This window comes from Mizuhopecten yessoensis, unplaced genomic scaffold, assembly GCF_002113885.1.
Source record: "Mizuhopecten yessoensis strain PY_sf001 unplaced genomic scaffold, ASM211388v2 scaffold9847, whole genome shotgun sequence".
Classification (NCBI taxonomy): Eukaryota; Metazoa; Mollusca; class Bivalvia; order Pectinida; family Pectinidae; genus Mizuhopecten; species Mizuhopecten yessoensis.
The window spans coordinates 4,016,619-4,031,671 of record NW_018408252.1 but is presented as its reverse complement, the minus strand read 5'-3'; the positions used below and the strand labels follow the sequence as shown (position 1 = coordinate 4,031,671).

Genomic DNA, 15,053 nt, shown 5'->3' with positions numbered 1-15,053 from the left:
AAGTGAACTTGAAGTGATTGCTTTCATTATAAATTCACAGTACAGTTGATTGTTTACATCCTCGATATCTAGGAGTTACGCTCATTTTCGCACTCTGCACCCCTGGAATATGTCAAAGCAAAATCGAAGGCTCGGTGTGCAGCACCTTGAAGATGAGACGTGAAGACTAGTTTGATCCTTTGATATACATCAAATGAATCTCACGGTCACGTAACGGTAAAAATTGACAAGCTTTATAGTCGGGCGCCTCTCCTTTGTAATCTTCAAAGGACAGGTATCAGCCTAGCGATTGGTCATTTTCTTTTTGACCTGAGACCGTTCAAACAGCTATCTTCATGCCTTTAATTTTACTATGACATCTTCCAGGGTTGCAGAGTGAGCGTAACCCCTGGATATCGAGGATTGATTTTTTTATGAAAGACAAAACAAAACAAAAAGGTCAATACAAGAGAGTTATATGACTAAAAAGTTTCCATATTTCATTGAATTCATGAATAATGAACGTGCCCAATACAAATAAAATGACTTATTAAATGTATGTCATAATAGTCATACAGAGCTATGGTTCTTGGTGGTCAATCCAGTCCACCTCATAGACCACCTTGCTGTTAAGACCACTTTTTAAGACCCCAGACATTTTTGATAGAAAGGTTTCACAATAGATATCTTTGTAAAGGTAACCCATATCATTGGCAATATATGGAAGCAAAACATTTGCTCCATGAACAATTATAATATCATACCAAAAGTATTGAACCATGTGGTTATCTTACAATTAGTCATTGCTATTCAATGGTTAATTTTGAACCTACCATAAAGAGTGTAATCAGCCACAACAAACAGAAAAATATTGGGCTCCCTGAAATATAAAACAAAAGAAACATTGAAAGTTCATTGCTCATCATAACAGTCCAAAACATGATATATCAGAGTTAGACAATATTCCTTACAACATCTGACATGAATTAAAAACAAGAGGCCCAATGGACCTGAATCGCTCACCTGGTATGAATTTCACACTTGTTATCTTAAAAGTGGACTAAAATACAACCAGAGGCAGAATATTGGTATTTGATTAATAAGAACCTATTAAAACATATGACACCCGTGACCTTGAATGTCGAACAAGGATATTAGGTTGAACAGAATTTATAGTCTTTCAATACAGCATGCTTCTAGCAAAATATCATTACCCTGGACTTTTTGGTTATTCATTTGAACAAACTTGGTAGCCCTTCATCCCAGCATGTTAATGGTGAAATGTCATCACCCTAGGCCTCTTGGTTCTTCAGAAGTTGTTTATATGTTTTTAACATATTTGACTCCTGTGACATTCAAAATGGATGAAGGTCATTTATTTGAACAAACTTGGTAGCCCTTCATCCCAGCATGTTAATGGTGAAATGTCATCACCCTATGCCTCTTAATTATTCATAAGGAGTTGTTTAAATGATTTCAACATATTTGACACCTGGGACCTTGGATATGAGTCAAGGTCACTTATTTAAACAAACTCGGTAGCTCTTCATCCCAGCATGTTAATGGTGAAATGTCATCACCCTATGCCTCTTAATTATTCATAAGGAGTTGTTTAAATGATTTCAACATATTTGACACCTGGGACCTTGGATATGAGTCAAGGTCACTTATTTAAACAAACTTGGTAGCCCTTCATCCCAGCATGTTAATGGTCAACTGTCATCCCCCTAGGCCTCTTGGTTCTTCAGAAGTTGTTTATATGTTTTTAACATATTTGACTCCTGTGACATTCAAAATGGATGAAGGTCATTTATTTGAACAAACTTGGTAGCCCTTCATTTTAGTATGTTACTGGCCAAATATCATTCCCCTAGTCCTCTTGATCATTCAGAAGAAGTTGTTTAAATGTTTTCAACATATTTGACCCCGGTGACCTTGAATATGCATCAAGGTCAATCATTTGAACAAACTTGGTAACCCTTCATCCCAGCATGTTAATGGTCAACTGTCATCCCCCTAGGCCTCTTGGTTATTCAGAAGAAGTTGTTTAAAGTTTTTTTAAGACAATTGACCCCTGTGACCTTAAAAATGGATGAAGGTCATTTATTTGAACAAACTTGGTAGCCTTTCTCTCCAGCATGTTGCTAGCTAAATATCATCACCCTAGGCCTCTTGGTTCTTCAGAAGTTGTTTAAATGTTTTCAACATATTTGACACCAGTGACCTTGAATATGATTCAAGGTCATTTATTTAAACAAACTTGGTAGCCCTTCATTGCAGCATGTTACTGGCCAAATATCATTCCCCTAGTCCTCTTGATCATTCAGAAGAAGTTGTTAAAAGGCTTTAAACATATTTGACACCTGGGACCTTGGATATGAGTCAAGGTTATTTATTTAAACAAACTCGGTAGCTCTTCATCCCAGCATGTTAATGGTCAACTGTCATCCCCCTAGGCCTCTTGGGTATTCAGAAGAAGTTGTTAAAAGGTTTTAAACATATTTGACACCTGTGACCTTGGATATGAGTCAAGGTCATTTATTTAAACAAACTTGGTAGCCTTTCACTCCAGCATGTTGCTGGCTAAATATCATCACCCTAGACCTCTCGGTTATTCAGAAGAAGTTGCTTAAAGATTTTAACATATTTGACCCCTGTGACCTTGAAAATGGATGAAGGTAATTTATTTAAACTAACTTGGTAACCCTTCATCCAATCATGTTAATGGCCAAATGTCATCACCCTATGCCTCTTAGTTATTCATAAGGAGTTGTTTAAATGATTTCAACATATTTGACCCAGTGACCTTGAATATGATTCAAGGTCAATCATTTGAACAAACTTGGTAGCCCTTCATTTTAGTATGTTACTGGCCAAATATCATCACCCTAGGCCTCTTGGTTATTCAGAAGAAGTGGTTAAAAGATTTTAACATATTTGACCCCTGTGACCTTGAAAATGGATGAAGGTCATTTATTTGAACAAACTTGGTAGCCCTTCATTCAAGCATGCTACTGGCCAAATATCATTACCATAGGCCTCTTGATTATTCAGAAGAAGTTGTTTAACTGTTTTCAACATATTTGACCCCAGTGACCTTGAATATGATTCAAGGTCATTTATTTAAACAAACTTGGTAGCTCTTCATCCCAGCTTGTTACTAGCCAAATAACATTACCCTAGGCCTCTTGGCTATTCAGAAGAAGTTGTTAAAAGGTTTTAAACATATTTGACACCTGTGACCTTGAATATGAGTCAAGGTCATTTATTTAAACAAACTTGGTAGCCTTTCACCCAAGCATGTTGCTGGCTAAATATCATCACCCTAGGCCTCTCGGTTATTCAGAAGAAGTTGCTTAAAGATTTTAACATATTTGACCCCTGTGACCTTGAAATTTAATGAAGGTCATTTATTTGAGCAAACTCGGTACCCAGCATGCTTCTGGCCAAATATCATAACCCTAGGCCTTTTGGTTACTGAGAAGAAGTTGTTTAAAGTAAAAAGTTGACGCCGGACGACGGACGCCGCACCACGCCATAAGCTCACTTGGCCCTTCGGGCCAGGTGAGCTAAAAACAAATGAAGATGTCATTAGTGTCTCCCCAATCGCTAACAGTGTTAATGTCGTAATCAGTACTTAAATCTTATCTGGACTAGTGTGATAGGATTTTACTTTCTCCCAACCTTCACAGGTGTGTCTTTCGTTTTAGCCGGGAAAGATTAGCTTGTGGGAGATAGCCTCGTGCTGATGTTCAATTGTGACATCATTAAAATGTGTCCCCGGTTATTGTGACGTCATCAAAAGTGAATGACGATATTTATACTCCACATGTGTTTTTGTTTACAAACAGACTACTGTCGGTGGAGTTGTGACTGAAATGATAGGATTGAAGAAAATTAATCATCCTCTTCCTTAGCCGAGGGTTAGACAACCAAACAAAATCACCCCGAGGGTTGGCGATTTCTCTGTTACACCCTCAAGGTAGGGGATGATTATTTTAGTGATGGATTCAATGAATTGTGCAACCATCAAAATCAACATAGAAAGAAGAAGTGATTTATTTAACCATAAACATGTCATGTGATAGACTGTGTAGATTTGATATTGTCGTTTTGTCAATATTGAAATTTATATTTGTTAATTTCTTAATTAGATTTATCTCCTCTGATTAATATTTGAGTTCCATTGTATCTAAAAGGATTACAGTGAATGTCAGGTAAACATGGAACCATATTCAAGGTACATCATGCAGGGGCTGAATTTTGCAGTGCCTTTGCTTTGGGGAGCCATGATAGGCAAAAGAAATAAAAAGCTTCCGCCTATTAACCTTATGACACCAAGGTAAAGTTACATGTAAATAAGAAAACAAGACTCAAGTAAACTGAGTTTAAGTGGGCGTAGACTGAAAGTTGAAACATTATACGATGCAATATTATTCCAATTTACCTTTCCTACATAATCCTTACCTGAAAATGAAGTCCTTTTTTCATAACTTTTTCCTACAGGCAAGGCATTTATAGGTGGAGATAGATGATATAATATACATATAGGGGTTTGGGCACAACCATTATTTCCTGAGTGAGTTGGACAAGTGAATGTTTTTTTGGCTTGAGCTTGTTTATGGGGAGAACAGATGTCATTGAGCAACATTGTCGCATGACAATGTATACACTGCACTACTTGGTACGTAATCCTGGAGCACATATCTTCTCTGTAATCTTTAGCCTTGCATTCGATACACTGGAGTTCACAGCTTTCTGCAGATTTTGATAAACTACAACAGAAAAGAAATTACCTGATCAAAATTCATTATCTTTCGTCATATCTAGAGGATATTTTATTGTTTTCTATTGAAACATATATATTTCATGAGTATGGCAGACTATAAATATTTTCAGGAGTATGGAGCATCAGGTGTATATTTATTTCAACGATATGGAGTGAAATAATTTCACTGGTGAACATGTAATAAAATGTGGTCATTTTACATGTTAGAAATATGTCTCTGAACAAGTTAAACCATGTACATGTCATACATTGTTTTAATAAACATCTGAGATAGTCCTTGGTTGTTGGAGCTATAAGATCCATAAAATGTAATAAACATTCTTTAAATATATACTGTTAACTCTTGCACCCCTAGGTAACTTTAGCAGACTCTACCATAAATTGATCTGGATGAGTCCATTACGGTCTACAGTGGTGAAAGGGTTAAGGACTGATATGCATCTTTGTGACATTTATGTTGGTATCCAATACAGTTCTGGGAGATGCATTAAGTATGCACTTCAAACCTTAATTTTACCTTCAAAACAACAAAGACATACAGGTATATCCAGGTCTAGTCGTTGTATATATACACATAGCACTTGGACATTTTTTAATGCGGTCATTTTAGAAAGATGTTAGAATATCATCATTGAACAATTTGAACCATGTACATCATCTGATTAAAATCATCTGTTACATGGCTATGTTAACTTTGTCCTGCGTTCAGGAACAGATGATTTTTAATTTAATCAAATTGCGTGTACGTGATACATTGTGTTTATAAACATTTAGGGATCTTTCTTGGTTGTAAGAGCTATGAGATAAATGAAAAAAATTGTCAACTTTGATGAAAGATTTTTTTTATTTATTACACAGGCTTTTAAAAGTATGTGCTGTCTCTAGTACTAGTTTCGGCAGTTGGATTGACTGCCGTCTGTCCGTCCATCATTATTGAATAGTTTTCCGACACCACATCACATCACAGATGGTAGCTATATATGGGGTTTTTCAACCTTTGATCCTGAAAATCAATCTATCTGAATAAGGATATATTATATAATTAATTCATCTATAGTTATGCACATTTCTACTGCAAGTTCCTTATAGGCATCGCCAGGAGAAAGTGTGTACAAAGATCTATGAATGCAATTCGATCAGTGTCATTTTGAAGTTTCTCCTCCCGCCTCGACTTAAATTATGTGCAAGAACTGTTAGTACACAGGTACTAGCCTCGTCTGTTAATACACCTATGATATAGGTGTATTGACAGACGAGGCTACTACCTGTGCTTAGTACCAAACAATTTGGTGATGCTAGGCAGTTCCAGGAATCTGATTGCGTTGAGGACCTAGACACTTCAATATCGATAATATAAAGAAATATCAATATTTAAGTCAATAATAACTAAATATTTAGAATGTAAATATGAGAATTGAACAACACATTTTCAATGTTCATGCCAGTATGAATGCAAGTTGGTCACATACAAAAAAAATGTACATATTACCATGAAGTCCTGATATCCTTATGAGAAAGAAAGAAAACGTTAAGCAAACACTGTAGCATAATCGATCATCAAGACACCGGCGTTATCTAATACATAATGATGTGTCAAAATTATAACATTCTCCTTAATCAGAGGTAAGAATAAACAACTACTTTACTAGAATGCCAATAATGTACAGGGTTACAATTCAAGCAACATAACATAACATAGGGCTAGTGTATTTTTTCATTGGTTCATCACACACAATGCATTACTGCTGGACAATAGAAAATGGTTGTGATTTTGTTATTTTCCAATAAACCATGCAAGTAAAATACTCTGCAAAACATTGTCTCTACTTTAAGGTCATTCCAATATGGCTACCACACCAAACTGTATATCAAATTCAATAATGCATTCCGTTAGCATTAAACAATCCCTGTCACCAAAATACCCTCCTCCAATATTTCTCAAACATAATTGAGGTACAATGCTTCCCGATATCGATCGCGAGATTGCTTTAAATTTTGTTGTAGTCGTACAAATTTGAGTGTACCAAGATATTATACCAATATTATAAATACCTGTTTTTAACATTCAATGCATATTTTATTTTTCATCTATTTTTTCCTGTTTCCAACCTGCAGGCAGTCAGATTTCCTAATGTAGTACATAAAGATGAGAGAGAGAGAGAGAGAGAGAGAGAGAGAGATAGATAGAGGAGCTTCTAGATGAGTTCATGCTCCCAGTATGCATCGATGATGAAAGATGCAAAGTTTTCTATAATTAACTCAAACTACCTGTATGTACATGTACAGGGAAATAAGTGTTTTGAAAAGAGAGAATGGAATATAAACAAAATGTGTGAAAAGATTTGTTTTACTTATTAAAAGGTCCTTAATCCTACCAGAAGACAAAAGATATGTTATGCCGTGTCTAAAAACGTAAGAGTTAAGGTCTACCGAAAGATCTGATTTGCCAAACAAAAGAATCTCTAAATTTTAACCTATACCTAAGGCATTCAAATTTTGAAACAAAATATGCCTTTCATTGCTAAAAAGTTGACACTCAAAGAAAAAGTTAAAGGCATTCTCACATGGATGTCCACAGATGCAAAATGGACTCTCGACAAGATTAACCCTGTAAAGGTCATACTTAATGGAACTACAATTGTGCCTCAGTTTAGTATGTATAATATTCAATTTACGTTCTCCAAAACTGAAGTAGATAGGAGGGGATGGTTGTACATATGAGGTAAGAGAGTTTTTTAATAAATGTATAGAGGGCAACGATCGTACTGATAGATCTATCGAGTTCCAGCTACGAAGAGTGGAAGGTATATATAAAAGATTGGTAAGAGAAGGCCCTAAGAGAGGAACTCTATAATCACTGTTATTTTTAAAAGTGTACCTGTTATTTTCTGCAATAGTAGGTGGCAGGAGATCGTTTAAATAATCTGGAGTTAAGTTGTTTTGCATTTTGTATAAAAGTTTGAGTTTTCTACCTTTTCGACGATTAGAAAGAGTTTCTAAATCTGTTTCAAAATGTAAATCTTTGATACGGGCATATGAAGGAAGACCGGATATAATTCGAGCAGGTTCTCTTTGGGCTTTCTATATTTTTTTCTGATTCAAATTAAGTACAACCATCACATAATTCACAAGCATATTCTAAAACTTGTAAAATGAATGATTTATAAATTTTTAAAAGACTATTTCTATTTAGCAAATATTTCAATCTCCGTAAGACGTTAATTTTCTTCATAACTGAACTATAAATAGCATTAATATGATCCCCCCACTTTGCGCTTGAATTAAAAACTACTCCCAGATGCTTATGATGGTCTGTAAAATTTAAGTCTTTCCATCAGATTTCAAATCTAAATCTTCTTCTATGTCAATAGAATTAGAAATAAATATTATCTCGGTTTTTTCTTAATTAAATGTTACCAACCAATTTTTAGACCATACGTTTAAAGACTCAATATCCCTATTCAATACTATTTGGATTTCAAGATGAAGAAGACTGTAATAAAGAAGTATTATCTGCAAAAAGACGAGCAAAGACATCAGCAATATCATTAATGTATTTTAAAAACAAAAGCGGTCCAAAAATTGAACCTTGAGGAACCCCCGCTTCGTTCAAATCTTATTGGGAATAAGAATTATTTAAGAAAACTTTCTGATGCCTATGAAATAAATAATTTTCTAACCAGGTATACAATTCATCAATGATTCCGTAAGATTTTAACTTAACTATCAAACCCTTATGCCAAACCCGATCAAAAGCCTTTGAGATATCACAAAATACCATACATACATGGTTTTTGTTCTGCAAAAGCAATACAAAAGTTGGGTTAAATTTCAATTAGCTGATATACAGTAGAATGAGCATGCATAAAACCCGACTCGTCTTTATAAAACAATGAGTTTTCAAAGAAATAATCATGTAGGTGTTTGAAGATTACTCGCTCAAAAACTTTTCCAACAGTAGATAAAAGTGAAATTGGCCTATAGTTAGAAGGAGAATGCCTGTCGCTGTTTTTAAACAGTGGCATGACTTTTTCCAAGCAGTTTGGAAGATACCTGCCGATAAAGACATATTAAAAATAATTTCAAGTCGAATACAAACAGACTGTGAAGTATTTCTTAACATATGATGGCTGATTCCATCCTCACTCGAGGCCTTACCGAACTTCAATATCTGTAGAACGTCTCGAATTTCATTACTATATATTCTAATAGAACCAAACGTTTTGCCAGTTTTTGGCTCCACAATAGGAACCACAGTGTAAGTATCATTTACTTGTGTAATATTACAAAAATAGTCAATTAATAAGTTAGCTTTGTCTTCGTCATTAGTATAAGGATCTACAAGAGTAGGTTTGGATTGTGAAGAGCCAGTGGATTTCATTAACCGTTTCATAAGTCCCCAGTAAGATTTTGGATCAGACGAATACTCTTCAATTATACCTTGAACGTTTTCATAAAATATAAAACGGGCATGTTTTTTTTTCATGTTGTTAACATTATTACGTTGAGACTTAAATTTATTAACATCCGGAAGAGGCTTGGTTGAACTCGCGCTTTTGTGCAACCTATCTCGAATTCTCAATTTTTTCTTAGTTCGGAGGTCATCCAAGGTTTGTCATTTGGTCTTAAAATGACAACTTTAGATGGAATACATAAATTTCAACGAAGTCGCAATTTAGAAAAAGATAATAAGAAATAAGATTATTAAACAATTGAAAGTCCGCCCTCTTATAAAGCCAAACTTTACGCTTATAAATGGATCTAAAAGCACATGTAATTTTAATACGAGCAGTACAACCATCATGGTCACGGAAAGAGTTATCAAATGATACCACAGAAGAATCAATACAGGAAAGGGATTGAGTTAAAATAATAAGGTCGAATAGGCTGGATCTAGTCGGTCCGATACAAGTTCATTTATAACATTGGTTTTACTAAAAGAATTCATAATGTCAAAAAGAACATGGTTAGTAGATGCAGTTAATAAATCACCAGTTACTATTACATTTGGAGTGATATCTAGAGCATTGTTGTTAGACGTACGCAGGTTTTCCCAGAAAGGTAAAGCAGACTGATGAAGGACGAATTTGATAGTGTGACATTTATCCAAATTACCTCATCGCCGGGATATTATAATTCCGATAAACGGTTTACTTTAAGAAGATTGTTAGTGTAGAACAGAACACCTTCCACCAGCAAAGTTCCCATCAAAAGCAAAAGGTTCATGAAATCCAGCTATAAGTATGTCATCTGTATGTACCTGGTCATTTAAATGAGTTTCTGGTAAACATATAATGTCATATTCACCGGCTATATCTATATCCAATTTATTCCGAACACTTATTATTTTAAGGTAAAATATCGAAAGCTCGTCAAGTCTCGGGCCAGGATTGGATTCAATATCCATATGTTGTAATAAAAGTAGAACAAAATTGTTGAAATCTCAAAATTTCGAAAACATGAAAAAATAAAATATTTAATCGAGTTATTTACCATGAAAGAAAGATCCGACCACGGTCGAGCATCCATAAAAACATTTTGGAACTAAACAATACAAGTATAAATGATTTCATCGCACATTTACCGTAGACCTTAGAATAGAATATTCCGATCGCTATTCTGTGACACATGTAAGAATTACCCATTATCAAATAAACAAAATTGGTTTTTTTTTTACAAAATAGCGAGTCGTTATCATACATGGACATTGTGCAAATTGTGCAATCCAGCAACATATTTTGTTTACCTGTGCCAGTGCTGAAGAAAGAAGAAAAGAAGCCTCGATGTGAACATATACAAATGAAAGATAGCATGTAAAAAAGACAATAAGCCATATATTCAGTCTCGTAAAGGAATAAGGTAACCAACATGTTGAATGTAAGTACTAACTAATACGCAGTTCAGGCGGGGATTATTTATATTAACGTTTTATATAAGGTTAGGATCACTTAAATCGGAATAAATGTAGCTAAAATGTAACCATAGGATTTTATGTATAGTAATAATATACATATATACATATATATACACACATAACATCACACATATACATATACAAATACATACACATACACAGATTTACTCACACACACAAATACACACACACATTTATATACATGTATTTTATACTTATATATTATACAAACCCATACACATAGATAAACCTACGTCCATGTATAATCCATGTAAACAACACAACAATCACCTTTTAACACATCGTGCACACATCCAAATACACTGTTTGAAGATGTATATAAAAATTAACGAAATTTTATATATAATTTAACATATATTAATATTCTTATATGTACTGAAGACAAAGTTAGCATCAATACTGTATAAAAACAATAACAAACAGAGCATGGATATTTGGCTTGAAATTAATTTATCATTAAACGCACGGGCTGTTGATCACACGCAATACAAACCTCATCGAGTTTACGTAAGTGCACAATGATTAAGACAGGAAAATAGAATAGAAACACTAACTACATAATCCGGTTTTCACTAAACTACCTTTTTAGTAAACCGTCAAGTAATCACTACAATGATCATAAAATATATACATGCATCTATCCTTATCATACACACACACACTCAATTTAATCGCGCGCGCACACACACACACACACACACACGAACTCGCAAACAATACTAGCATTAACACTACAAACATGGATAAAAGTACATGTACACGACTATACCCTCATCTTCATATATACATAGAATGAGACCATGTGATTCGTTTTCACAAAACCATAATATCTTACATAGTTCGGTATGATGCTAGAATGTCCTCATAAAGATAGTGATACACACACCTATATGAACATAAATGCATATCACAAGCTTGAATAATATATAGTATAGGTAATTCGTTTACCAGTCATAATACACATACCACTGAAGATACTACGTATGCGTTTAGCTACATGTAGTATAATATATAGCGCACTATAAGTGACACGTTTGACCAGTCAAGGTATACATACAGCACTATAGATAACATGATAGAATAATGCTTTAAGCCAGTAAATACATAGCACCAATGATGACACGTTTAACTAGATACATAGCACTGAGGATAAGACGTTCCGCAAGTATAATATCTATAGCACTATATGACCTGTCAGGATATTCATAGCACTAACGATAGCACGTTGAAATAGCATGTTTAGCAAGTTAATATCTATAGCACTTTAGGTGACATATTGACCTGTCAGGGTATACAAAGCACTGACAATAGCACGTTTAGATAGCACGTATAGTTAGTATAATAACTATATCACTATTGGTAACATAATGACCTATCAGGATATACATAGCACTGACGATAGCACGTTTAGAAAACGCTTTAAGCTAGTATAATATCTATATCACTATGGCTGACATATTGAGATGCCACGATATGTGTAGCATCTATCATGATATACATAGCACTGACGATAGCACGTTAACATAACACGCCAAACTAGTATAATATACAAAGCACTTTAGGTGACATAATGACCTGTCAGGATATGCATAGCACTGACGATAACACGCCAAACTAGTATGATATATATTGCACTGCCAGTGACACACAGACCTGTCATGATACACACACTACTGACGAGAAGACGTTAAGACAACACGTTAAGCCAGTATGATAAGCATAGCACTTTATATGACACGTGTGACCATTCAAGATACAATTGAGATAACACGTTAGGCCAGTATAATATACATAGCACTATACATAAAACATGTGACCATTCAAGATACAATTGCGATAACACGTTAGGCCAGTATAATATACATAGCACCACTGTACATGAAACATGTGACCATTCAAGATACACGTGAGTTAACACGTTAAGCCACAATAATACACATTAGCACGATGTATAACACGTGTGACCATTCACGTTCACTCGAGTTAACACGTATAATATACATAGCACTATATAAGACATGTGTGACCATTCAAGACACACTTGAGATAACGCGTTTAGCCAGAATAATATACATAGCACTTTATATGACACGTGTGGCTAATATAATATTGTGCTTAGTTGTGATTTATATGCCATTATTCTGGTGATTTGACACATTTTCTTACATTTTTCTCCCACCTTATGCTATTTACAAGTTTAATGGATTTTTTCCTGAATTGTGACTTTTATTCAGCTTGGAAAATGAACATAAAAGAGTGAGCTTTTTCATCAGTTATTATTTTATTTTTTTCATTTAGTGTGCAAATTATGTTTGAGAAATATTGGAGGATGATTTTTTTGTGACAGGGATTGTTTAATGCTAACGGAATGCATTATTGAATTTGATATACACTTTGGTGTGACAACCATATTAGAATGACCTTAAGAAGTGTATATAAGTTTGCTGTAGGTAACTAGTTTGTATGTTTTTCGTCTGAACAAGTATATATATATATATATATATACTACATATCTAAACTCTTTGCCATACATCCAAACTGGCTCAACACAGTTCATGAAATCTGGTACTCCTATAATGTAAAGGTCGCTAGTTAGCTGCGATAATGTAGCTTTCTTACGACGAGATTTATATATAGGCTGTTACCAGGTCCAGTACACTCTGCCGATTGAGCTATATAGCTGTAAAGACCTATAATAGCTCTATTGACCTATCTAAAATAGGTCTTTTGAGCTATTTTCAAGTGATTTTCTTTTTTAAGGAAAACGGAAAGAAGTCGCATTTAAAAGAAGATTGTATCATTAAGTTGATAATAAAAGACATTAAATATAAGTATTCTTTTTAAAAAATAATGATGTAAAGAAATCGGAAATTTTACATTTATGAAAAATGAAAATAAACATCTAACTTTTTGTAGTCAACATTACCATTAACCTTATTGTTTTATGCGACTTTGCTTTAATTTAATGAAATTTGAAATCTGAAAAATTTAGCTCAATACAGCTATAATTTATAGTTGTATATAGCTATATAGGTCTTTATAGCTATATAGCTCAATCGGCAGAGTGTACTGGACCTGGTTACGTAACCCGTACCCGGAATTACCTGTAACACATGTGTGTGCATATGTTCTACAACGCCTTGCAGCGTGGGATAGAAACCATGTACCATATTTTCAGGTAACCATAACTTAAACTAAAACACTCATTCAAATCTAAGCTAAAAAGTACATTTCTAAAAATGCAACTGCCGTCGTGTGACAAAAATCCGGAAGTCATACTCGGCTAAATTACAAGTAAGACCTGAAGGCTAAAGAGCACGTTTCGTCCACATTCAAATTACTCCACATTTAATTCATTGCATTTACTTACCTAAATGGGATATCGCCAAATTTACACATAGTGCACACATTTTAAGTAATTCAATGTTTGAAGTTGGGACTAATCCAAACACGATTCAAACACCGACAGAAACGTGCGCAGGCAGTGTTGTATTCAGGCCTGAGAGTGAGGTTGTGAGTGACGTGACGTCACTGGCTCGAAATAGGTAAGCTATGATAGGGCGACTCGACAGTTGGCTGTCCAGGTGCCGTGGGAAGAAAGATAATTTGGACTAGATGCGCTTTCTGACACAAAGAATGGACAAAATTGGTCTTTGTTTAGAGAAGGTTGTTTGGACATATATAACCCAGCTCCTGTCTTTCTGCAATATCTTTTTCAACTGATGATATACGTATAACATTACCAAACATGAGAATGGTCTGTTTAATCAGCCACATGTTTTGGTAGCCCCATGAGATGTTTTAGGGTTTGTTTGTGATAGATGTTAAGATTGTTCTTAATTTTGTTTGGAAGTGTTACAGCTTCCAGTCCATATGGCATTCTTGGTGTGACATAGGATGTGAAAGGACTTCCTTTAACTTGTATACACATGTGGTACCAGACGTAAACCATGGAGAAACTATTGTCTCAGGGAGATAACAACTGTCCATTTTGAACAAGAAGGAAAATGGTGGTTAGGTATACCAGATACATATAAAATCGGTAGTATACGTCTCTGTGTAAACATAGCCTAAGACTAGCTACATGTACCGGTGACATATACAATTTTCATCCCCCATAAAATACTCATCCGGATGAGTATTTAATGCATTAAATACTCATCCCCCCCATAAAATATTCATCCCCCCTAAAACTTATCAAAACTTTTTACATAAATACAAAATGTATAGCATTATTACATCATGTTACCTGTAATACATGGTTCCTATATGTCTATCCAGGTAATTATAATACACAGGGTGTCACCTGTGGGAGCTTGGGCCCTAGGGGCTACTGTTGCCTGGTGACAA

The 15,053-nt window shown here is 34.7% G+C and overlaps 1 protein-coding gene across 3 annotated transcripts in view; it reads right to left on the bottom strand.

Annotated features, from left to right (window-relative positions):
- Positions 1-15,053, bottom strand: part of LOC110458896 — a 34,521-nt gene that overhangs the window by 13,513 nt on the left and 5,955 nt on the right. For 2 of the 3 annotated variants that reach the window (XM_021510863.1, XM_021510865.1), the window contains exons 2-3: positions 4,447-4,754; positions 813-859 (exon numbers count right to left, since the gene is read on the bottom strand). In XM_021510863.1, coding sequence (XP_021366538.1) covers positions 813-859; positions 4,447-4,754 — 355 coding nt within the window. Of the gene's footprint in view, positions 1-812; positions 860-4,446; positions 4,755-14,073; positions 14,343-15,053 lie in introns of those variants that run through there. The other variant, XM_021510864.1, reaches the window with a different exon arrangement.